General features: G+C 44.2%; 3 protein-coding genes across 3 annotated transcripts; 2 read left to right on the top strand and 1 right to left on the bottom strand.

Moving 5' to 3' along the window:
- Window positions 1-4,150: 4,150 nt before the first annotated feature.
- Window positions 4,151-4,396, top strand: LOC144609427 (histone H2B 7-like). Its single transcript, XM_078427905.1, has one exon. The coding sequence runs from the start codon at window positions 4,151-4,153 to the stop codon at window positions 4,394-4,396; it is 246 nt and encodes an 81-aa protein (XP_078284031.1).
- Window positions 4,397-5,393: 997 nt separating this feature from the next.
- On the top strand, window positions 5,394-5,774 carry LOC144609374 (histone H2AX-like). The gene has a single exon (XM_078427831.1). It carries the CDS (start codon window positions 5,394-5,396, stop codon window positions 5,772-5,774), a length of 381 nt encoding a protein of 126 aa, XP_078283957.1.
- Window positions 5,775-14,648: 8,874 nt separating this feature from the next.
- Window positions 14,649-21,082, bottom strand: LOC144609595 (uncharacterized). The gene is made up of 3 exons (XM_078428098.1): window positions 20,981-21,082; window positions 17,798-18,965; window positions 14,649-14,958 (listed from the first exon to the last, which is right to left on the bottom strand). Exons 1-2 carry the CDS (start codon window positions 21,080-21,082, stop codon window positions 18,528-18,530), a joined length of 540 nt encoding a protein of 179 aa, XP_078284224.1. The 3' UTR covers window positions 14,649-14,958; window positions 17,798-18,527.
- Between the last annotated feature and the right edge of the window lie 1,992 nt (window positions 21,083-23,074).

Raw genomic sequence — 23,074 nt, 5'->3', positions numbered from 1 at the left:
AAAAGATTGACCTCATCCCCGTTCTAAATGGCCTACCCCTTAGACGTAAACTGTGGCCCCTGGTTCTACACTCCTCAACATCGGGAGCATGTTTCCTGCCTCTAGCGTGTCCAATCCCATAAGAATCTTGTATGTTTCAATAAGATCCCCTCTCATCCTTCGAAATTCCAGTGTATACAAGCCCAGTTGCTCCATTCGTTCAACATATGACAGTCCAGCCATCCCGGAAATTAACCTCGTGAACCTTGCGGCACGGTGGTGCAGCGGTAGAGTTGCTGCCTTACAGCGAATGCAGCGCCGGAGACTCAGGTTCAATCCTGACTATGGGCGCCGTCTGTATGGGGTTTGTACGTTCTCCCCGTGACCTGCGTGGGTTTTCTCCGAGATCTTCGGTTTCCTCCCACACTCCAAAGACGTGCAGGTTTGTAGGTTAATTGACTGGGTAAATGTAAAAATTGTCCCTGGTGTGTGTAGGATAGTGTTAATGTGCGGGGATCGCTGGGCGGCGCGGACTTGGTGGGCCGAAAGGACCTGTTTCCGCGCTGTAGAATCTAAAAAAAACCCTACCCTGCACGCCCTCAATAGCAAGAGTGCTCTGCCTCAAATTTGGAGACTCAGATATCCAATCAGAGCGGTAACGGGGAGGTGTAATTATTCATGTCTCCAACCACCCAATGACGATCCGCTCCTGCTCCATCCCTCATTAGCATAGGGCGACGCGCTGCCTATTTAATCCGCGCTCCGAGTGGCTTCTGGTCACTTCTGTGTTTGAAATCCACCGAGGGAATGCCTGAAAGCAGCTGTTACAGACGACCTTGCAAGAATATCCTCTCTGACTGCTGTAGTTATACCTTCCCTGGCCGGTGACTTCAACTGCATCATCGATGGGGCTGGATGATCCGGCAGTGCCAACCACAGACTGGACGGCACCTCCAAACTCCTGGTGGAGACGGTCAAAGATGCAAAGCTGCGCGACGCCTTCAGTCACCCTGCAGGCGGGACTCAGCCGTGGTTCACCTGGTCAGGACCGAACGGTTCAGCCCAGTCCCGGATAGACTTCCTCTTCACATCGAGGGCCGTCACGGTCAGACACACCGACCTCGCGCCGGTGTTCTTCTCTGACCACTGCCTCCTTCAGGCCACCTGTCACCTACAGGAGGACCGGAAGGCGGGCAGAGGGACGTGGAAGTTAAATGTGGAGCTGTTGACCCCGGAGAACGTTGAGGAGCTAAAGAGGGACTACGCATGTTGGAGAACTGTGAGGCCCCTCTTTGACTCCCCGACACTCTGGTGGGAGGCAACAAAGGAGAACATCAAGAAGTTCTTCGTCTCCAAAGGTGTTCAGAGAGCAAGACAGGGTAAGAGGGAATTGTGTCAACTCCAGACAGATTTGCAGCAACTGCTCCTTCTGCAGAGGAGAGGGGTGGATGTGAGGGAGGAACTGAGAGAGTTGAAGGGCCAGCAAGCTCGGCTCTTTACCTCTGAATCCTCCAAGATCATCTTCCAGTCCAGGGTCCGCCATGTTGAGCAGGATGAGACGTGCTCACGTTTCTTCTTCCATAAGGTTCACAGGGGGAGCTCTGTGATCAAAAGCCTTAGGGAGGAGGACGGCTCGGTAACATCCTTGCAGACAGACATGCTCAAGATCTGCAGATCCTTTTATAAGGATCTGTACGATAAAAAGACCACAGACAGCACCGCCTCCCAGAACGTCCTGTCCTCCATCACGGAAGTCTTGGACAACAGCAAGCGGGAGAGTCTGGACCAACCACTGACCCTGGAGGAGCTGACTGGCTCCATCCGTTCCTTTGACTCGAGTAAAACTCCCGGAGGCGATGGCTTACCGGCAGAGTTATACTTGGCTCTGTGGGACTGGGTGGGCCCGGACCTGCTGGAAGTGTACAACGATATACTTCTAGCCGGCAGCATGTCAGAATCTATGAGGAAAGGCAGCATCACCCTGATCTACAAGCAGAAGGGGGAGATGAATGACATAAGGAATTGGAGACCCATCACATTGTTAAATGTAGACTACAAGATCCTGTCTAAGGCCATCGCCAACTGGGTCAAGTCTGCTCTGGGACAGGTGATCCACCCGGACCAAACCTGTGCTGTACCTGGCAGGAAAATCTCAGACAGCCTGGTGCTGCTGAGAGATACCATTGCCTACGTGCAGGACAGACGGGTGGATGCCTGCCTGGTCAGCTTGGACCAGGAGAAGGCCTTCGACAGGATATCGCACACGTACATGAGGGACGTGCTCTCCAAAATGGGCTTTGGGGAGGGAATCAGGAAGTGGATACAACTGCTCTACACCGATATCTGTAGTGCAGTCCAAATTAATGGATGGGAATCAGACAGCTTCCCCGTCAGGTCTGGAGTCAGGCAGGGTTGCCCTCTCTCCCCTGTCTTGTTCGTCTGTTGCATTGAACCCTTTGCCGAATCCATCAGGAAGGATGCGAGCATAAGAGGAGTGACATTGCCAGGCAGTGGGGGCACTCAGGTCAAGGCCTCCCTGTACATGGACGATGTCGCCGTCTTCTGCTCGGATCCAGGGTCGGTCCGCAGACTGATCAGCGTCTGCGACCAGTTTGAGTCGGCCACGGGGGCCAGGGTAAACCGCACGAAGAGCGAGGCCATGCTCTTTGGCAACTGGCCCGACCGATCTTCCATCCTCTTCACCATCAAGCCTGACTTCCTGAAGGTGCTGGGGATCTGGTTCGGGAAGGCTGAGGCATGTAACAAGAATTGGCTGGAGCGGATAGCCAAGGTGGGGATAAGCTGGAGCTGTGGAAGCAGCGCTCCCTCTCCATCACGGGAAAAAATCTGGTCATCAGGTGTGAGGTGCTCTCGGGGCTGCTGTACTTGGCGCAAGTGTGGCCCGTCCCTCCCTCCTACGCCAAGGGGATCACCCGGGCCGTCTTCCGCTTCATCTGGGGGTCGGCGATGGACCGGGTGCGACGAGCCACAATGCACAAGTCGGCAGACAACGGGGGTAAAAGCGTGCCCAATGTCGCCCTCATCCTGATGGCCACCTTCGTGTGTGGCTGCATCAGGCGGAGCGTGGAGCCAAGGCACGTGGGCACCAAATGCCACTACCTGCTGAGGTTCTACCTGTCCCCGGTGTTGCGAAGGATGGGCCTGGCGCAGATGCCACGCAATGTGCCAGTCAGCTGGACATTGCCGAACCATCTGTCGTTTGTGGAAAGGTTCTTCCGGACCAACACCTTGGACCACAAGTCCATCGGGCAGTGGTCAGCATGGAATGTCCTGCAGGCACTGCAGGGGAATGACTCCATGGATCCTGTGGCGTGGTTCCCAGAGCAGACTGCCCAGCTTGTCTGGCAAAATACCTCATCGCCAGAACTCACCAACAAGCACCAAGACCTGGCTTGGCTGGCGGTGAGGGGAGCCCTCTCAGTCAGATCCTTCCAGCACCGCCGGAACCTCACTACCAGCGCTCGCTGCCTCCGGGACGGCTGCTACGGAGAGGAGACGGTGGCTTTGCCAAGAGAGTCTGGAGAGGTCTGCAGGGGTCCCTGTCACGATTCATTCCGAGCAGTTCCGTCACGGAGGACTCTGTGATCTACGGACTGTTCCCAGGGACGCATTCCGAGACTGACATCGAGTGCTGCTGGAAGGTCATCAACTCGGTGAAAGATGCTCTTTGGTCTGCCCGAGCTTTGTTGGCCTCCCAGCGGAGCGAGCTGTCCGTCAAGGAATGTTGCCGACTGGCCCGCTGCAGGCTGCAGGAGTACGTGCTGAGGGACGCACTGAAGCTTGGTGCAGCCATCGCTAAGGCCCTGTGGGGGAGGAGCACAGTCTAGGGTCCTTCCGCTGCTGGACATGGGGGGCAGGGTGTGGTGGAGAGAGACACCCCTCCAAATAAGGGATACTGGGTAAATGTATGTAAATGTCTAAATGAATGCCTGTATCGAATGTAACCTCCGGAAATGTCGGATGGGCTTGTTAAAAAAGATGTTTTGTAAATGATATTTATTATTTGAATAAAGTATTTTTTGATATTAAAAAAAAAAAAAAAGCTGCCAAGAAGGGCGCCAAGAAAGCTCTGCCCAAAACAACAGGCAAAGCGGGCAAGAAGCGCAGGAGATCGAGGAAGGAGAGTTACGCCATCTACATCTACAAAGTGATGAAGCAAGTTCACCCCGACACCAGCATCTCCTCCAAGGCCATGAGCATCATGAACTCGTTCGTCAACGATATTTTTGAGCGCATCGCAGGCGAGGCTTCCCGCCTGGCCCATTACAACAAGAGATCTACCATCAGCTCCCGAGAGATTCAGACCGCCGTGCGCCTGCTTCTTCCCGGGGAGCTGGCCAAGCACGCCGTGTCGGAAGGGACAAAGGCGGTGACCAAGTACACCAGCTCCAAGTAAAGATCCGCACATTGTTGACAAAATACCGAAAACCCAACGGCTCTTTTCAGAGCCACCCACATTCTCGCAGAAAGAGTTGTACTAATGTTTCGACATTGAATCGCAGCAGAATTGTTTCAGGATATTTTTGCTAGGCAAATTATTTCACATTACGTTTAGTGATGAAATGTTGTTTCAATACGCGGGATATTACCGATATCCATGTTACGTTCCTGTCCATTAAACGGAAGTAAAACTGAACTTCTTCACGTTTGCTTGTCCCAGTCACCATAAGTTGTGCCCACGGGCAGCTGATTAGTGCTGTTGTTTTATTTATTATGGGTATTCCGGTTTATTAACTCCTGTCTTCATCTCTGTAACTGTTCCGAATTGCATTTCTACTCGGCAATTCGTTCATAGTCTTTCAAGGAGGAACTTTTCACACTGTAGCCCAAACTCCGACTTTTGTGAAAAGGGACCAGTCGATAATCCGACACCGTTTACAAGGTGACCGATCGCTAATTGATGCCGAGAATCGTTTTTTAGTGATCGGTTGCCGGCCCAAATAAATCGTAAATTAAATGTGTTGTGCCGTATTGCATAGGTTCAAGGTGGTCAATAATCAAGAGTATTTAATTATCAAATGTGCCGTCAACGGAATAATAGAATTCTTACTCGCAGTAGTATAATTAACATCTTAACGTAATGCACTTAGATAAAAAATGATAAACAGAAAAGCAATGATTATGTGATGTAACAAATTGTATTGACATCCAGATTTATAGTTTGGCGGGCTATTTCAAAGTTCTGGTTTTGGAGGGACTGGCAGTTATTTTCAGCGCTTTTGTTGCTGGTTTTGATTGGTAGATAAAACAGTTCAGTGATTGGGTTATTCTTCTGACCAATGAGATCAAGTGCTTTTTCACCAATCATCAGCGGTTCACTGGATTCCTCAAAAATGTACAAGAAGGGCGAGTCTGTGATCATTTTCTCATTCTCCGTGTGCAAGATTCGGGAGATGTTTGGACGAGGAAAAACCAGCGGCAAAGCTCGGGCCAAGGCCAAGTCTCGCTCGTCCCGGGCCGGATTGCAGTTCCCGGTTGGCCGTGTACACAGGCACCTGAGAAAGGGCAACTATGCTCAGCGTGTTGGTGCCGGAGCCCCGGTCTATCTGGCTGCTGTGCTCGAGTATCTGACGGCAGAAATCCTGGAGCTGGCCGGCAATGCGGCCCGGGACAACAAGAAGAGCCGCATCATCCCCAGACATCTGCAGCTGGCTGTCCGCAACGACGAGGAGCTCAACAAGCTGCTGGGAGGGGTGACCATCGCTCAGGGCGGTGTGCTGCCTAATATCCAGGCCGTGCTGTTACCCAAGAAAACTGGCGGAGCGTGCAAGTAAGCGAGAGAAACTGAACATAGTAACCCAAAGGCTCTTTTCAGAGCCACTCACCATGTCTGTGGAAGGGCTAATCTTTCGCGACTATGCTTCGTGCGGGAAAAGTGTTCATTGTCGTTGTCGAAAACCGACCCTGCACATTGAGTTGTGTATACAGTGACGTAGCGGTAGACCAACTGCCTTGCAGCGCCAGAGACCCGGTTTCAATCCTGACTATGGGGTGCTTGCCTGTACGCAGTTTGTACGTTCTCCCCGTTTCCTCCCACACTCAAAAGACGTTAATTGGCATAATGTAAATGTACAAAAAAATCCCTTGTGTGTGTAGGATCGTGTTCATGTGTGGGACTGCTGACTCGCTGGCCCGAAGGGCCTGTTTCCGCGCTGTACCTCTAAACTAAACTAAACATGAAACAGCGGTTGACTGATGCGGAAAGGTAAGTTTTGGCAGATATTCTTACAACAATAATGTCCCCTAATCTATAGTTCAGAGCATATTTGGAGGTTGTTGTGTACGGAAGGGTAGTGTATGGTTTTTGGGATGTAGCAGCTCCTGAACCTGGATGTTAGGCAGCACACCGCCTTAATGGTAGGTGTGAAATAAGGGCATAGCCAGGGTGGTGTGGGTCTTTGCAAGCTGCCTTTTTGAGGTAGCGACTGTTGTAGATTCCTTTGATGGGGGCAGATGATTGATTGGGAGTGTTTACCTGTTTTTGCAAACTTGTTCATTCCTGGGCGTTCGATTTGCCGAACCAGGCAGTGATGCAGCCATTGATAGAGATATGCTCTCTACTGTACACCTGTAGAGGTTCATGAGAGTATTCGTTGACATACAGAATCTCCTCAATCTTCTATGGGTAGAAACGTTGATAGGCTTTACTTATGATTGCATTTAAGTGCTGGACCCAGGTCAGATCTACAAAGATGTGGAGAGTGAAGAAGGGTATGTATGTTTACAACTGAAGACTGATCAACTGGGAAAGCGGGCATGGGAATGGCAATGTAATTTAATTTGGACAAGTGTGTAGTGATGCATTTTGAAAGTTAAACCAGGTAGGAGTACACAATGATCACACACAATCTTATTCATCTTCACCTGGTTAGCTTCCACTGCTCCAAGGAAATCAAGCCCAGCCTGTCCAGTCTCTCCTTATAACTGAATGATTCCACCCCAGTAAACATCCTGGTGAATCTCCTCTCCAGTGTAATCTCGTTCTTCCTACAATACAGCACCAGAAAAGTCCACACTGTTCCAGCTGTGCCCTTACCAAAGTTTTAAAAGGTTCTAGTAAAACGTGTGTTCTGACGAAGACAAATATCCCACAGAACTTCTTCACCACTCATCCTAACTGTGCCGCCACGTTCAGGAGTATTTTGCAAGCCGATCAAGATCTCTTTATTCCACAATATCTCCTCAGAGTACATATGACTCTTGTTTAACCCTGGCAAATGCTTCACCTCACATTTATCAGGATTATGTTCCATTTGTCAATTTACCAGCTGATCCATATTCTATTGTCCTAGACTGTACTGCACACTGTCAACAAAACCAGCAGGGTTATCTACAAACCTGTCAACCGTGCCTCCTGTATTTGCATCTGAATTGTTAAATAAGATGCAAACATCAAGGGACCCAGCACTGATCCCTGTGGTACACCACTGTTGACAGGATTTCAATCACAAAAGTAACCTTCCACCATCACCTTCCATCTCTTATCATCAAGCTACTTTTGGGTACTTTTGGTCACATTACTTTGAATACCATGGGTCTAATGTTTTGGACCAGCCTTCTGTTTGGGACCTTGTCAAATGCCTGTCTGAGGTCTGTGTGAACCACATCCACCAAACAGCCATCAACAATTTATTTAGTTACTTTTTTTAAATCTCCATTACATTAGTCAGATGGGATCTCCCACCAGCAAATCAGTGTTACTGAACAATCCCTGCCAAGTGCAGATTATTCCCGTCACTCAAAGCTTTATCTAATTGTTCCCACACAACTGACCCAAGACTAACTAGCTTGTTATTGTCTGGCTTATCCCTGTTGCCTTTCCTGAATAAAGGTGCCTCATTTGTTGTCTTCCAGTCAATTAGCATCTCAGCTGTTGCCAGTAAAGATTTAAATCTCCCCGTCAGTGCCCCAGTAATCATCTCCATGCCCAACAAAGTAGTCCTGGGGAAGTATCGACCTTTGTGACTGCTAAGATATCTGAGTGTTCTCCAGAAATTCACTTCATACTTAAAATCTCCTGCCACAATGAATTTTAAGTGAACACAGGTGAGAACAAACAGGCCTGATTCTTTCCCTGGTAACACTTTTGCTCATAATCAACCTAGCAATCTTCCTGAAATTTTCCTTGATCTGAGCTGCCACTTTCCTCTCATTTTCCAGATTCCTCTTTCCCTTCTTAATTTATTTCACAAGTACCACCTTCTCTCCCCAGCCCCCTCTCTCCATTCATGAAGTCTCTGCGCGGGACCTTGTCAAAGGCTGTTTGATGTCCATGTGAACCACTTCTCTCTTTGCTACTTTTCTTAATTTATGTAATCAATCCCTCAACATCCCTCGAGATTCAGGAATCCCTGGACTTTCTGCCCCAATGGAGCATGTTGGCCATGAACTCTGAAACAACTCCCACTTCTCTGTACATGTACATTTCCCTGCAAGTCACTTCTCCCTATCCACATTTGCCAGGTTCTTTATAATGATAATAAAATGGTCCTTTCTCCAATTCAGACACTTCATTTCCAGACAATACTTCTTTTTCCATAACTACTTTGAAACTTTGAGTTGCCCTCACTATCCCAAAAGTGATTGCACACTGACACTTTATCCACTTCCCCAGCCTCATTGCCTGGGATTGGGACAGGCAATGCCCCATCCCCAGTGAGACGATTAATGTACTGAAACAAACATTCTCCTTGATGCACTTTTAAAAACCCTACCCCTGATCCTTCACACAAAGGGAATCCAGTTAATATTGTGGATGTTGCAATGATCAACCATGGTAATTCTGTGCTGGGTATGAAGACCTAGCCGAAACAAGCGCTCACACTACAGCAAAACTCGTTACAGAAAATCAACGTCTAACTGATATGATGGTCAAAATAAATGAGAAATGTATTGAATTGGAAGGTCGCCAGAGAAGACAGAATTTAAGAGTTGCGGGTGTCCCGGAGGGGGAAGAGGAAGATCAAGATATCCGAGAATTCACTGCAAACTTACTGCAAAAAGTTTTATCTCTGGACCAAAAGCCTCAACTAGCCCGAGCACATAGAGTGATGAGACGCCAGACAAGAGTAGGCGCACCCCCAAGACAAATGATAATAAAATTACAAAACGACTATGTTGTGGAGGAGATAATGCAAAAAGCATCAAGAAACAGAAAGCTTGATTTTAAGGGTCACAGTATCAGCATTTACCGAGATTATCCAGCAGAGGTTGCAAGGAAACGAAAAGCATTCAACGAGACCAAAAGTATTCTGAGGGAAGTGGAGGATTTGAAATATGGTGTGAGTTATCCTGCTACCTTAAGAGTTACTTATGACAAGAAGGAATACTTTTTCTCCGACCCTGTGAAAGCATTGGACTTTGCCAAGAAGTTTATGTCATGAGAAGATGCCTGATCCCTCATCATGAATAAATGACTTTGCAGGACTGCATGGAATTGAATTGATGACTAAAGAAGCTGAGAAAGAAGTGGATCGGAAATTCTGCCATGGATACTAATAACTGCGCTACTAATATAATTAACTAATGAATACTAAAATGATACCGCGGTATTTTTAACAATTAGAATCAATAATTATTACTAATGACTAATACTTACTTATAAAGTTACTTATAATGGAATGATTAGAGGTAAATACAGAGCTGGATCTTATATGTTATGTTTGGAAATCTGCTCTCTTTCCTTTCCTGCTAGTAATTTTCATTATCATTTTTACTTTTATTGTTCCTTTAACTCTGGGTTTTATTATTTGTATCATAACTCTTCCGACTATTGGAACTAGATATACCCCCGGTAAAATATTGCTATGGAACACAAGTTCCAAGAAACAAAGGGGCTGGATAAGTTCGAAACATCAACTACGGAAGTCGGTAGATGGGTAGCCATGCTAGTATGGCTAGCACTAACTGCACTAACATTAGATGTAGTTTTTTCCTTCTTTGTGCACAATACTAATTTCTTAATCTATTCTCTTTTTTTTTCTATTACAAACTATCATTATTATTTTCAGTTTGAACGGAGTTATAAATTGGAGCAAAGGAGATATATATGTGAGAGGCATTTAAGAGTCTTAAAATTCATCTATTCAGTGTTCGGGGGCGGGGTCGGGTCTGTTGAACTGAACCATTGGCTCTATTATAGACCCCCATAGACAAAAAAATGCAAGATTTAAAAATGAATACGGGGAACGAAGGAATAACGTTTTGCAGTTGGAACGTTAAAGGTATTAATGAACCAATTAAGAGAGGTAAAGTATTAGCACATTTAAAAGCAATTAAAGCTGACGTGATTTTCATCCAAGAAACACATTTAAAAAAAGATGCTGAGCATAGGCTGAAAGCTAAATGGATAGATAAAACATATCATTCTTCTTTTACACATAAATCAAGAGGCGTAGCAATATTATTTCGGAAAGGTACTTTATTCAAACATACATCAACTATAACCGATAAGGATGGCAGATACATTATTGTAATAGGAGAATTAAATGCACAAAAAATGATTTTTGTTAATGTATATGGACCAAACTTTGATAGTCCACTGTTCTTTAAGAAAATATTTAACTGCATTCCGGAAATGGCACAACATAATTTAGTAATTGGAGGAGATTTAAATTGTACTTTAGATTCCTATTTAGACAGATCAACAAGACAAAGGAAAACCAAATCACATTCCAGTGACTTATTAAATGCATATATGGACACTAGTAATATTAAAGATGTTTGGAGAGTGGAAAACCCAACTGGACGAGAATACTCATTTTATTCACCTGTACATAAAACCTATTCAAGAATAGATTATTTTTTGGTCGACGCTAAACTTATCTCACTTACTTATAATTCAAAATACCATAATATTATAATCTCAGATCATGCACCTTTAACATTCATGATTAAATTAAATGGAATGTCCGAGAAACAAGCATATTGGAGATTTAACCCACAAATTGTGAACGAAAAGTCATGCCAGGAATATATTATTAAACAGATTCAAATATTTTTTGAGGCAAATGACAACCCTGACACACCTATTTCTCTTATGTGGGAAACGTTTAAAGCGTATGTTCGAGGTACATTAATTTCTGCTCAAGCTTTTTACAATAAAGAGAACAGGATTAAGCAACAAACATTGGAAAGTGAAATCAAACAACTAGATATAGAAAATGCGAGAATGCCATCTACTCTAAAATATAATAAAATTGCGGTATTGAAATATAAATTAAATAAAATGTATTCAGAACAAGTAATAAAACTCTATCAAAAAACAAAACAATTACATTTTGAATTTGGAGACAAACCACAAAAACTATTAGCACGTCAGTTACGAAAAATGGAAGGGGAAAAAATAATTCATAAAATTAGAACAGAGACAGGAGAATTATTAAAAATGCCCAAGGACATAAATGATAGATTTCTCCAATATTATCAGAGCCTTTATTCAACTAAAACCGTAGCACAATCAGAAGGAATAGCAGACTTTTAAAAAAAATGTAATTTAAAAGGTTTAGATTCAAACGATAGAGAAGTATTAGAAAGGGAGATTACGACAAAGGATATTGAGGAGTCTATTGGTTCTTTAAAAAATGGTAAAGCAGTAGGACCAGATGGTTTAGGCTCCGAATTTTATAAAAAAATTTATGATTTGCTTAGCCCACGTTTACATAGACTGTATGAGTATATATATACTCAACAGAAACTTCCAGACACTCTAAATGAATCTATAATAACACTCATTCCTAAAGCTGATAAAGATCCGGAAGATCCGGGATCATACAGAGCAATTGCACTTTTAAATACAGATCAAAAAATTTTAACTAAAATACTAGCGTATAGATTAAGTACAGTGATGAATAAATTAATACACCCTGACCAAACAGGCTTCATTCAGAAACGATACTCATACTATAATCTAAGAAGATTATTTAATATTATATATTCCAAGAGAATTATTAATGAAGATCTAGCAATAATCTCACTTGATGCTGAAAAAGCATTTGATCAGGTTGAATGGTCTTATTTATTTTCGGTGATGGAAAATATGCAGCTAGGGGAGAAATTCTGTACATGGATAAAACTGTTATATACAAATCCCACGGCCAGAATATTTACAAACCAAAGGTTGTCATCGAAATTTAGCCTATCTAGAGGTTGTAGACAAGGATGCCCGTTATCCCCATTATTATTTGCGCTTGCTATTGAGCCACTGGCAGAAAGAGTTAGGGGGCATCCGGAAATACATGGATATAACACAAAGGATACAGTGAATAAAATTTCTCTATACGCAGATGACGTATTAATTTACATCACAAAACCAGAAATTAGTATTCCAAACCTATTAAAGTTAATAACCCAATTTGGTTCATTTTCAGGATACAGAATAAATTGGAATAAAAGCGAAATTATGCCAATAAGGGAACATAATAAACAGATAATACAACAATTTCCATTTAAAATAGTAAATGAAAAATTTAAATATCTAGGTATCTATGTAACTAAGATATATACATCATTATTTAAAGCAAATTTCCCCCCATTATTGAACAAACTACATAAGAATATTCAATATTGGAAAACACTCCCTATCTCAATGGTTGGCAAAATTAATGCCATAAAAATGATTTTTTTACCGCAAATATTATACCTTTTTCAGACAATTCCGATATATCTGACAAAAAACTTTTTTAAAAAATTGGACTCTATTGTTAATGATTTTATCTGGGATTATAAGAATCATAGGATAAACAAAAGACACTTGTGTAAATCAAAAATAAATGGAGGCCTGGCTTTACCCAATTTTTTGTTTTATTTCTGGGCAGTTAATATTAAAAATATGAATTTCTGGTTGGAAGAAATAGATCATCAACCAGACTGGTTAAAAATGGAAAAGGAAGATTGTTTACCTTTTGATATTGGTTCGATATTATTTGCTACGTCTAAATTAAACAAAAAAATTTATAGGGAAAACCCTATAATATTTAGTGCTACACGAATTTGGAAACAATTAAAAAAGACATTAAAATTAGATAATTTATCACTTTTTCTTCCAATTGTGAATAATCCTTTGTTTAAGCCTTCATGGGTAGACAGGGGTTTTACACAATGGAAGGATTATGGAATTAAAAATATGGGACAACTTTATAAGGAAGGCACCTTTCTGACATTTCAGGAGTTGCAACAGACTTATGGTCTTCGTGGAAATGATTATTTCAGATATCTTCAACTTAGAGATTATGTAAAATCGAACTCCCAAAATTTTCGAATTAGAAATTCAGAAATTCTTGATGAATGTTGGAACAAACATCCTAATACAGAAAAATTAATATCTTATATATATAATATCTTATTAGACAGTGACATTCCCTCCACGGACTTATACAGACAAAAATGGGAAAAAGAATTAAACCAAGTAATTACGAAAGATACTTGGGAAGAAAGTTTGCAACATATACATCAGTGTTCACTAAACGCCAGACATTCTCTAATACAATTTAAAGTAATACATAGGTTACACTATTCAAAAACAAAACTACATAAAATTTTCCAACTTATCTCACCTAAATGTGATAAATGTCAACATTTAGAAGCTACATTATTTCATATGTTCGCAAACTGTATAAAAATTAAAAAATTCTGGGTAAATATTTTTAGCATAATATCTAAAGTAACCAGCACACAATTGGACCCAGATCCAAAATTAATTATACTCGGAATATTAGAATTAAATCAAACATTTAGAACAATACAAAGAAACTTTATGGATTATAGTTTAATAACGGGAAAAAAATTAATTCTAAAATTTTGGAAAGGCCCTACGGTCCCCACAATCAAAATGTGGATTATAGAAATGACGGAGACCTTAAACGTGGAAAGAATCAGATTTTCCCTGTTGGACAAACAGGAATTATTCATTGGAATATGGTCTCCCTTTATTGATTACTTAAAGGGTCAGAATGGTTCAGCACAGGAACCTGACTAGCACTCGGACTAAAGAATGGATGAAATGCTATACTTTGAAATGTACGTATATATCTCGAATGAAGTTTTTGTTATTTTAATAAATTTTTCCATTCTTCTTTAACTAACTTTTTCCTTATCTTTATAATTTGTTTTTGTTTTTGTTTTTATTTTGCTTCTCTCTCTTTTCTTTCTTTACTTCATCTATTTCTTTAGTTCTATCTAGTTTTAAAAAAAAAAGGGGGCAAAAGGTATTGGAGACAATATAATAATAATTGACAATATTATCAATTTAAAAATGTATGACTGTAAAGATGTACCTATCTCCAATAAAAAATTTATCTCAAATATTGTGGATGTTGCAATGATCAACCATGGTAATTCTGTGCTGGGTATGAACAGATTTGTGTGCTCTCTACAGTGCTATGTGTATTTATAGATCTTCTTGTGAAGTTCTCAGTGCTGCAAAGTTGATTGTCCTTGTTGTCCACTGCTGACTGTTTCTCCGCAATGCAGTGTGCGATATTTATTTGGTTGTATCCTCAAGCTGCAGGACTGTGGTTTGTATATTCTCTGTCCTGATAGTGCAGCTCATACAGTGGTCTGATGGTGACACCTGTGTCTGCATCATGCTGGGAGATACAAAGTCCATGCAATGTGGCTATTTAAATGCCTGTACCCGTAAAATCCACTGGTGTTTTGTTTGTTGGCCTGTATCTTCACATTGCAAAATCCTACAGTGCAACGGCCCGTGTTGTAAGGGCCTGTGTCCTCACAGTGCAACGGCCCATGTTGTAAAGGCCTGTGTCCTCACAGTGCAACGGCCCGTGTTGTAAAGGCCTGTGTCCTCACAGTGCAACGGCCCGTGTTGTTAGGGCCTGTGTCCTCACAGTGCAACGGCCCGTGTTGTAAAGGCCTGTGTCCTCACAGTGCAACGGCCCGTGTTGCAAGGGCCTGTGTCCTCAAGAGTCAAGTCAAGAGTGTTTTATTGTCAGATACTGTATCCTGAAACAGAGCAGTAAATTTCCCCGGTGTGGGACGAATAAAGGAATATATTAGTGAAATTCTTTCCTGCAGCAGCAAAACAGATATATAAACATTGTACTGTGCAAACGTCATAATAACCAACAACTGTGAAGTTCAGTAGATAAAAAGAACAATAATAGTGCAAAGCCAAAATTAATTGTCCCAAGTCAATGTAGCTATGGGGCTTATTTGGAGTTTGTAGTGTGTAATAGCCAGATGATGTTGGGAATAACCTGGTCCAAAATCTGGACGTTAGAGTTTTCCAGCTCCGAAACCACCTTGCCAATGACATTGGTGAAATGAGTGCATGGCAAGGTTGATGTTGGTCTCTGATGATGCTGGTTGCCTTCATGAGCCTGTGACTCCGCTAGATCACTTTGACAGTGGGGAGGTCAGTAGCCGTTATGGACTGGGCAGTGTGGAAGAAGGAACTGCAGATGCTGGTTTAAACAGAAGATTGACACAAAAAGCTGGAGTAACTTAGTGGGACAGGCAGCATCTCTGGAGAGAAGGAATGGGTGACGTTTCGAGTCGAGACCCTTCTTCAGATTGGTTAGGGATAAGGGAAACAAGAGATATAGACTGTGAAATGGAGAGATAAAGAAAGAACAATGAATGAAAGACATGCAAAAAGATAATGATGATAAAGCAAACAGACCATTGTGAGCTGTTTGTAGGGTGAAAATGAGAAGCTAGTGTGACTTGGGTGGGGGAGGGTTAGAGAGGGAATGACGGGGCTACCTGAAGTGAGGGAAATCACTATTCATACCACTGAGATGTAAGCTGCCCCATCAAAATATGAGATGATGTTCCTCCAATTTGCGTTTAGCCTCACTCTGACAATGGAGGAGACCAAGGACAGAAAGGTCTGTGTAGGAATGGGAAGGAGAATTAAAGTGTCCGGCAACCAGGAGATCAGGTAGGTTCAGGCGGGCTGGTTGGAATTACGGAGACATGGCTTGAAGGTGACCAAGGCTGGGAGCTAAACATGCAGGAGTATTCAATATTCAGGAAGGATAGAAAGAAAGGAAGAGGACATGGGGTGGCATTGCTGGTTAAAGAGGAGATGAATGCAATCACAAGGAGAGACATTAGCTTGGATGTTGTAGAATCGATATAGGTAGAACTGCGAAATAGCCAAGGGCAGAAAATGCTTGTTGGAGTTGTAGACAGACCACCAAACAGCAGCAGGGAGTTTGGGGGTTGCATAAAGCAGGAAATTAGGGATGTGTGTATTAAAGGTACAGCAGATATCATGAGTGACTTTAATCTACATATAGATTGGGCCAACCATGGGCTAAACAAGATGGTTGTTTAAGCCAACATGTTGAGGAACCGACTAGAGGGCAGGTCATCCTAGTCCGGGTATTGTATAATGAGGCAGGATTAGTTAGCGATCTTGTTGTGCAAAGCCCCTTGGGCAACAGTGATCATAATATGTTGGAATTCTGCATTAGGATGGATAGTGAGACGGTTGATTCAGAGACTGGGATACTGAACTTGAACAAAGGAGACTTTGATGGTATGAGTTGGGAATTGGCTTGGTTAATCAGGAGATGCAATGGCAAAGATTTAAAGACCGCATGGATGAACTCCAAAAAATGTTCATGCCTGTCTGGCGAAAAAAATAAAATGGGGAAGGCGGCTCAACAGTGGCTCACAAGGGAAATCAAGGGAAGTGTTAAATCCAAGGAAGAGGCATATGAATTGGCCAGAGGAAGCAGCAAACTGGAGGAGTGGGAGAAATTTAGAACACAATAGAGGAGGAGAAAGGGGTTAATTAAAAGGGGGGAAAAGAGCATGAAAGAAAAAAACACTAGTCTTATTGTCTTCGACTACATTCTATCTTTCTCCCACCCCCTCACATAACATCAGTCTGAAGAAGGGTTTTGACCCGAATCGTCACCCATTCCTTCTGTCCAGAGATGCTGCCTGACCCGCTGAGTTACTCCATGTGAGGTTATCCACTTTGGTGGCGTACAGGAAGGCAGATTATTATCGGAATGGTGTCAGATTCGGAAAAGGGGCGGTGCAACACGACCAGGGTGTGCTTGTACATCAAACACTGAAAGTAAGCATGCAGGAACAACGGGCAGTGAAGAAAGCTGTTGGCCTTCATTGTGAGAGGATTTGAGTTAGGAGCAAGCAGGTTGTACAGGGCCCTGGTGAAACCAACCCTGGAGTATTGTGTGCAATTTATGTCTTATTTGAGGAAGGACATTAATGCTATTGAGGGAGTGCAGAGAAGGTTCACCAGATTAATTCTCAGATTAATGGGTTGACTGGTCAAAGAATGGGTTGACTGGTCTTGTATTCACTGGAATTGAGAAGGATGAGACGGGACCTTGTAGATACATATAAAATTCTTAAGGGATTGGACAGGCTTGATGCAGAAAAATGCTCCTGATGTTGGGGAGTCCAGAACCAGGGGTCACAGTTTAAGAATAAGGGGGCGGCCATTTAGGACTGAGATGAGGTAAAACTTTTTCAGCCAGAGAAGGCTGTGGAGGCCAACTCACTGGATGTTTTCAAGAGAGAGTTAGATTTAGATCTCGGGGCTGAAGGAGTCAAGGAACATGGGGAGAAAGCCGGGACGGGGTACTGATCACATTGATCTGGCTCGAAGGGCGAATGGCCTACTCCTACATCTATTTTTCTATGTTTCTCTCTTCAGGTAGCTCCGAGATTCCCTCTCTCTCTATCCCTCCCCCATCCAAGTTGCATTAGTTTTTCATTTTCACCCTACAAGCAGCTAACAATGTCCTGTTTCTTTTATCGTTGTTACTTTTTTGCATATCTTACATTCATTATTCTTTACCTCTCCATATCACCGTTTATATCGTTTCCATTGTCCTTAACCAGTCTGAAGAAGGGTCTCGACCCGAAACGTCACCCATTCCTTCTCTCCGGAGATGCTGCCTGTCCCGCTGAGTTACTCCAGCTTTTAGTGCCTATGGACTGGGCAGTGTTCATCCATTTTTGCAATCATCTTTGATCCTGGGCGTTTCAAGTTGCTGAACCAGGCCATGGTGCAACCAGTCAATATATTCTCTTCTGTACACCTGTAGAAGTTCAATAATGTCAAGTCAAGTCAAGTCAATTTATTTGTATAGCACATTTAAAAACAACCCACGTTGACCAAAGTGCTGCACATCTGACTAGGAAAAAAAGAAACATACAGTGGCAGGCAGCCAAACACAACGGCGCGGCCATCTTTAACAAAATGTTAATTCAATCACCCACAGTCCAACAATAAAAGCACTAAACAGGCACCCAAATTACCCAACCCCAAAAACCCCCCAAAACACAGTCCAACAATAGAAGCATTAAATAGGCATTCAAATCACACACCCCAAAACCCCCAAAAACACAGTCCAACAATAAAAGCATCAAACAGGCACTCAAACCACCCAACCCCAAAAACACACAAAAAAAGAAACATCCATCAAAGAAACATCCATCACAGTGAGTCTCCTCCAGTCCTCTCTCTCCTCACTGTGATGGAAGGCCACAATGTCTTTCCCTTCTCCTGCTGTCCTCGCCCGCAGTCAGGTTGTTGTGGTTGCAGGCCGCACCGGACGGTCCACAGCGGGCCAAGCCCAAGGCGCGTCGCGTCGCAGCCGCTCCCGCAGCCTCCGAAGACGGCCGGCTCCGCTGATGATAAGTCCGATCCGGGGCGGGCGAACACGCTGCTGCTGCCGCTGTTGCTGCACGTCGGGGCGGTCGTGGCTCCCGACATTGAAACCCCCGCCCAGCAGAGAAATATCCCGCAGCCATCTTAGGCCGCGCCGGACGGTGAAATGTCCGCGCCCCAAGCCCCGCGATCCGGGGTGGGCGAACATGCTGCCGCTGCCGGAGTTCCCGATGTCGGAATCCACGCGGCCCGAACCTAAGGCGAGTCGCAGCCGCTCCCGCAGCCTCCGAAGACGGCCGGCTCCGGTGATGGTAAGTCCAATGTGTTTGTTAACATACTGAATTTCCTGAATCTTAGAAGTATAAACATTGATGCACTTTCTTTATGATTGCATCAATGTGCTCGGGCCAGGACAGATCTTCAGAAATGTGCATGCCCAGGAATTTGATGCAGTTGCATATGGATGTGCAGAGACCCAGTTCCCTGAGCTTGGTAACCAGTTTGGAGGGGATAGACAATAGACAATAGACAATAGGTGCAGGAGTAGGCTATTCAGCCCTTCGAGCCAGCACCGCCATTCAATGCGATCATGGCTGATCACTCTCAATCAGTACCCCGTTCCCGCCTTCTCCCCATACCCCCTCACTCCGCTATCCTTAAGAGCTCTATCCAGCTCTCTCTTGAAAGCATCCAATGAAATGGCCTCCACTGCCTTCTGAGGCAGAGAATTCCACACCTTCACCACCCTCTGACTGAAAAAGTTCCTCCTCATCTCCGTTCTAAATGGCCTACCCCTTATTCTTAAACTGTGGCCCCTTGTTCTGGACTCCCCCAACATTGGGAACATGTTATCTGCCTCTAATGTGTCCAATCCCCTAATTATCTTATATGTTTCAATGAGATCCCCCCTCATCCTTCTAAATTCCAGTGTATACAAGCCCAATCGCTCCAGCCTTTCAACATACGACAGTCCCGCCATTCCGGGAATTAACCTAGTGAACCTACGCTGCACGCCCTCCATAGCAAGAATATCCTTCCTCAAATTTGGAGACCAAAACTGCACACAGTACTCCAGGTGCGGTCTCACCAGGGACTGGTACAACTGTAGAAGGACCTCTTTGCTCCTATACTCAACTCCTCTTGTTACGAAGGCCAACATTCCATTGGCTTTCTTCACTGCCTGCTGTACCTGCATGCTTCCTTTCATTGACTGATGCACTAGGACACCCAGATCTCGTTGAACTCCCCCTCCTCCTAACTTGACACCATTCAGATAAAATCTGCCTTTCTATTCTTACTTCCAAAGTGAATAACCTCACACTTATCTACATTAAACTGCATCTGCCATGTATCCGCCCACTCACACAACCTGTCCAAGTCACCCTGCAGCCTTATTGCATCTTCCTCACAATTCACACTACCCCCCAACTTAGTATCATCTGCAAATTTGCTAATGGTACTTTTAATCCCTTCGTCTAAGTCATTAATGTATATCGTAAATAGCTGGGGTCCCAGCACCGAACCTTGCGGTACCCCACTGGTCACTGCCTGCCATTCCGAAAGGGACCCATTTATCCCCACTCTTTGCTTTCTGTCTGTCAACCAATTTTCTATCCATGTCAGTACCCTACCCCCAATACCATGTGCCCTAATTTTGCCCACTAATCTCCGATGTGGGACCTTGTCGAAGGCTTTCTGAAAGTCGAGGTACACCACATCCACTGACTCTCCCTTGTCAATTTTCCTAGTTACATCCTCAAAAAATTCCAGTAGATTTGTCAAGCATGATTTCCCCTTCGTAAATCCATGCTGACTCGGAATGATCCCGTTACTGCTATCCAAATGCTCAGCAATTTCGTCTTTTATAATTGACTCCAGCATCTTCCCCACCACTGATGTCAGACTAACTGGTCTATAATTACCCGTTTTCTCTCTCCCTCCTTTCTTAAAAAGTGGGATAACATTTGCTATCCTCCAATCCACAGGAACTGATCCTGAATCTATAGAACATTGAAAAATGATCTCCAATGCTTCCACTATTTCTAGAGCCACCTCCTTAAGTACTCTGGGATGCAGACCATCAGGCCCTGGGGATTTATCAGCCTTCAGTCCCATCAGTCTACCCAAAACCATTTCCTGCCTAATGTGGATTTCCTTCAGTTCCTCCATCACCCTAGGTTCTCCGGCCCCTAGAACATTTGGGAGATTGTGTGTATCTTCCTCAGTGAAGACAGATCCAAAGTAACGGTTTAACTCGTCTGCCATTTCTTTGTTCCCCATAATAAATTCCCCTGCTTCTGTCTTCAAGGGACCCACATTTGCCTTGACTATTTTTTTCCTCTTCCATGATGGTATGGACCGTGTTACAGTCTGAGATTGCAACAATCTGTATCCCTGCAGGACTGTGATTGGATTCCCTTTGTCCATCTCCCTACTGTCAGTGCTGGAGCTGTACTGGGCAGTCTCCATGCAGTCCTGAGGTGGTTTGTGCGAGTCTGTGCCCTTACAGTGTTGGGAGTGGCTGGTGCAAAGCTCTCTGTCCACAGGCTGTGTGGTCTGTACTGGGCTGTGATTTCACAGTGTAGTGCAGGGGGTGTTCCTGTCTTTATCTGTACAGCAGAGGGGTTGGTGTTGGAAATCTGTTGCCCCACAGAGCAGATTGAGGTGCCTTGTCTTTATATTACTGTGCTGTGTGATGGTCACACAGTCTCCCTTCAGTACAGTGCAGGGGAGTATTATAGTTTCCTGTTGGTGCACATGACAATAATAATAAATCATTTTGGGTCACACAGTGAGTGCCAGTCATCTATCATCATATAAATACCGGTCAGAAAGTCATAGAGCTGTGCAGCATGGAAACCTTGTCCATACCAACTAAGTTGGCATATTGGGCTGGTCCCTTTTACCTACATTTGGCCCTAATCCCTCTAAAACTAACGACTTGCTCAGCTGCATGATGATGTGGCAATGTTTGTACTCTATATCCTTCCTAGTGAAGTAAAGCAAGCCAAACACATCCCACACCGCGCTGTCAATAGACAATAGGTGCAGGAGTAGGCCATTCGGCCCTTCGAGCCAGCACCGCCATTCAATGTGTTCATGGCTGATCATTCTCAATCAGTACCCCGTTCCTGCTTTCTCCCCATACCCCCTGACTCCGCTATCCTTAAGAGCTCTATCTAGCTCTCTCTTGAATGTATTCAGAGAATTGGCCTCCACTGCCCTCTGAGGCAGAGAATTCCACAGATTCACAACTCTCTGACTAAAAAAGTTTTCCTCATCTCTGCTCTAAATGGCCTACCCCTTATTCTTAAACTGTGGCCCTTGGTTCTGGACTCCCCCAACATTGGGAACATGTTTCCTGCCTCTAACATGTCCAACCCCTTAATAATCTTATACGTTTCGATAAGATCCCCTCTCATCCTTCTAAATTCCAGTGTATACAAACCTAGTCGCTCGAGTCTTTCAACATATGACAGTTCCGCCATTCCAGGAATTAACCTAGTAAACCTACGCTGCACACCCTCAATACACCTGTCCACCTGACTGACCATTTTCAGGGAGCCATACACCTGTACACCCAGATCTCTGTGTTCTGCAACACACTTCAGGGTCCTACCATTTACGTGCAAGTCGTGGCCATTGTTTCATAGGCCAAAATGCAACATCTCATATTTGCCATCTGCCCTTCCTAGTCTCACCTTCCCAACTGCTCTGGACCTTGTTGCAAAGTTGTGGCTAAGGAAGGTGCGATCCCAAGAGGGATACAATGGGGAATATTGTGGATCTGGTGTACGCTCTGAAACGCCAGGGCCGCACTCTCTACGGGTTCGGCGGCTAAATAATGACCCCTTTATTCGAACACAAAACAAAGGCTCTTCTAAGAGCCGCCCACAGCCTCACAGAGAGAGCAGTGACCACCCGATTTGGTTAATTCTAATTTGTTAACTGGGGCCGATGAGATTTTCAACTAATTATATTGAATCCTGCAGCAGTCAATATGATCCGGTAAATGAACATTTTGTGACATTGGTGATCGGTTGTACTGTTGCGGAGTGGTGTCTCCGCCTGTTTAACACCAGTCCGGTATCGGAACAGTCTGGGCGGCATTCGGTCATGAAGAGAGGCGTTGCTCCATGGAGACAAAGATTCGTGTCGGCGAAATATCCGCTATTCATTCCCTTCACAGATGCTGTGACCGGTTGTTATTCCCAGTATTTGGGAGTCGTCACGCAGATGGTGACGGTATGTAGGTTAAATTTTCCCTCTACGGATTGATGTTCTGGAAACATCGGCCTTTCTGAAATTCCCCAGCTCCCCTCTCACTGAACCCGTTGGGAGAGAGCTCCGTGTAACTGACGGAGAGGAGAATGTGGACTGTGGAGGAAGCCGGACAGAAGCGGATCGCTTTGTGCGGGGCAGATGTTGGCTTTATTCATCGGAGTTGGCAAAGAGGAACGT

The sequence above is a fragment of the Rhinoraja longicauda genome, chromosome 34 (assembly GCF_053455715.1).
Source record: "Rhinoraja longicauda isolate Sanriku21f chromosome 34, sRhiLon1.1, whole genome shotgun sequence".
Classification (NCBI taxonomy): Eukaryota; Metazoa; Chordata; class Chondrichthyes; order Rajiformes; family Arhynchobatidae; genus Rhinoraja; species Rhinoraja longicauda.
The sequence above is the reverse complement of the archived record's forward strand: the minus strand, read 5'-3'. Positions and strand labels throughout refer to the sequence as shown.

Excerpts from the sequence above, each read along its gene's own strand:
- LOC144609595 (XM_078428098.1), bottom strand. The coding sequence starts at position 21,082 with ATGGAGACTGCCCAGTACAGCTCCAGCACTGACAGTAGGGAGATGGAC. Across the intron at positions 18,966-20,980 it reads GATTGTTGCAATCTCAGACT|ATTCAGGAAATTCAGTATGT; the intron begins GTAACACGGTCC and ends TATACTTCTAAG.
- LOC144609427 (XM_078427905.1), top strand. The coding sequence starts at position 4,151 with ATGAAGCAAGTTCACCCCGACACCAGCATCTCCTCCAAGGCCATGAGC.
- LOC144609374 (XM_078427831.1), top strand. The coding sequence starts at position 5,394 with ATGTTTGGACGAGGAAAAACCAGCGGCAAAGCTCGGGCCAAGGCCAAG.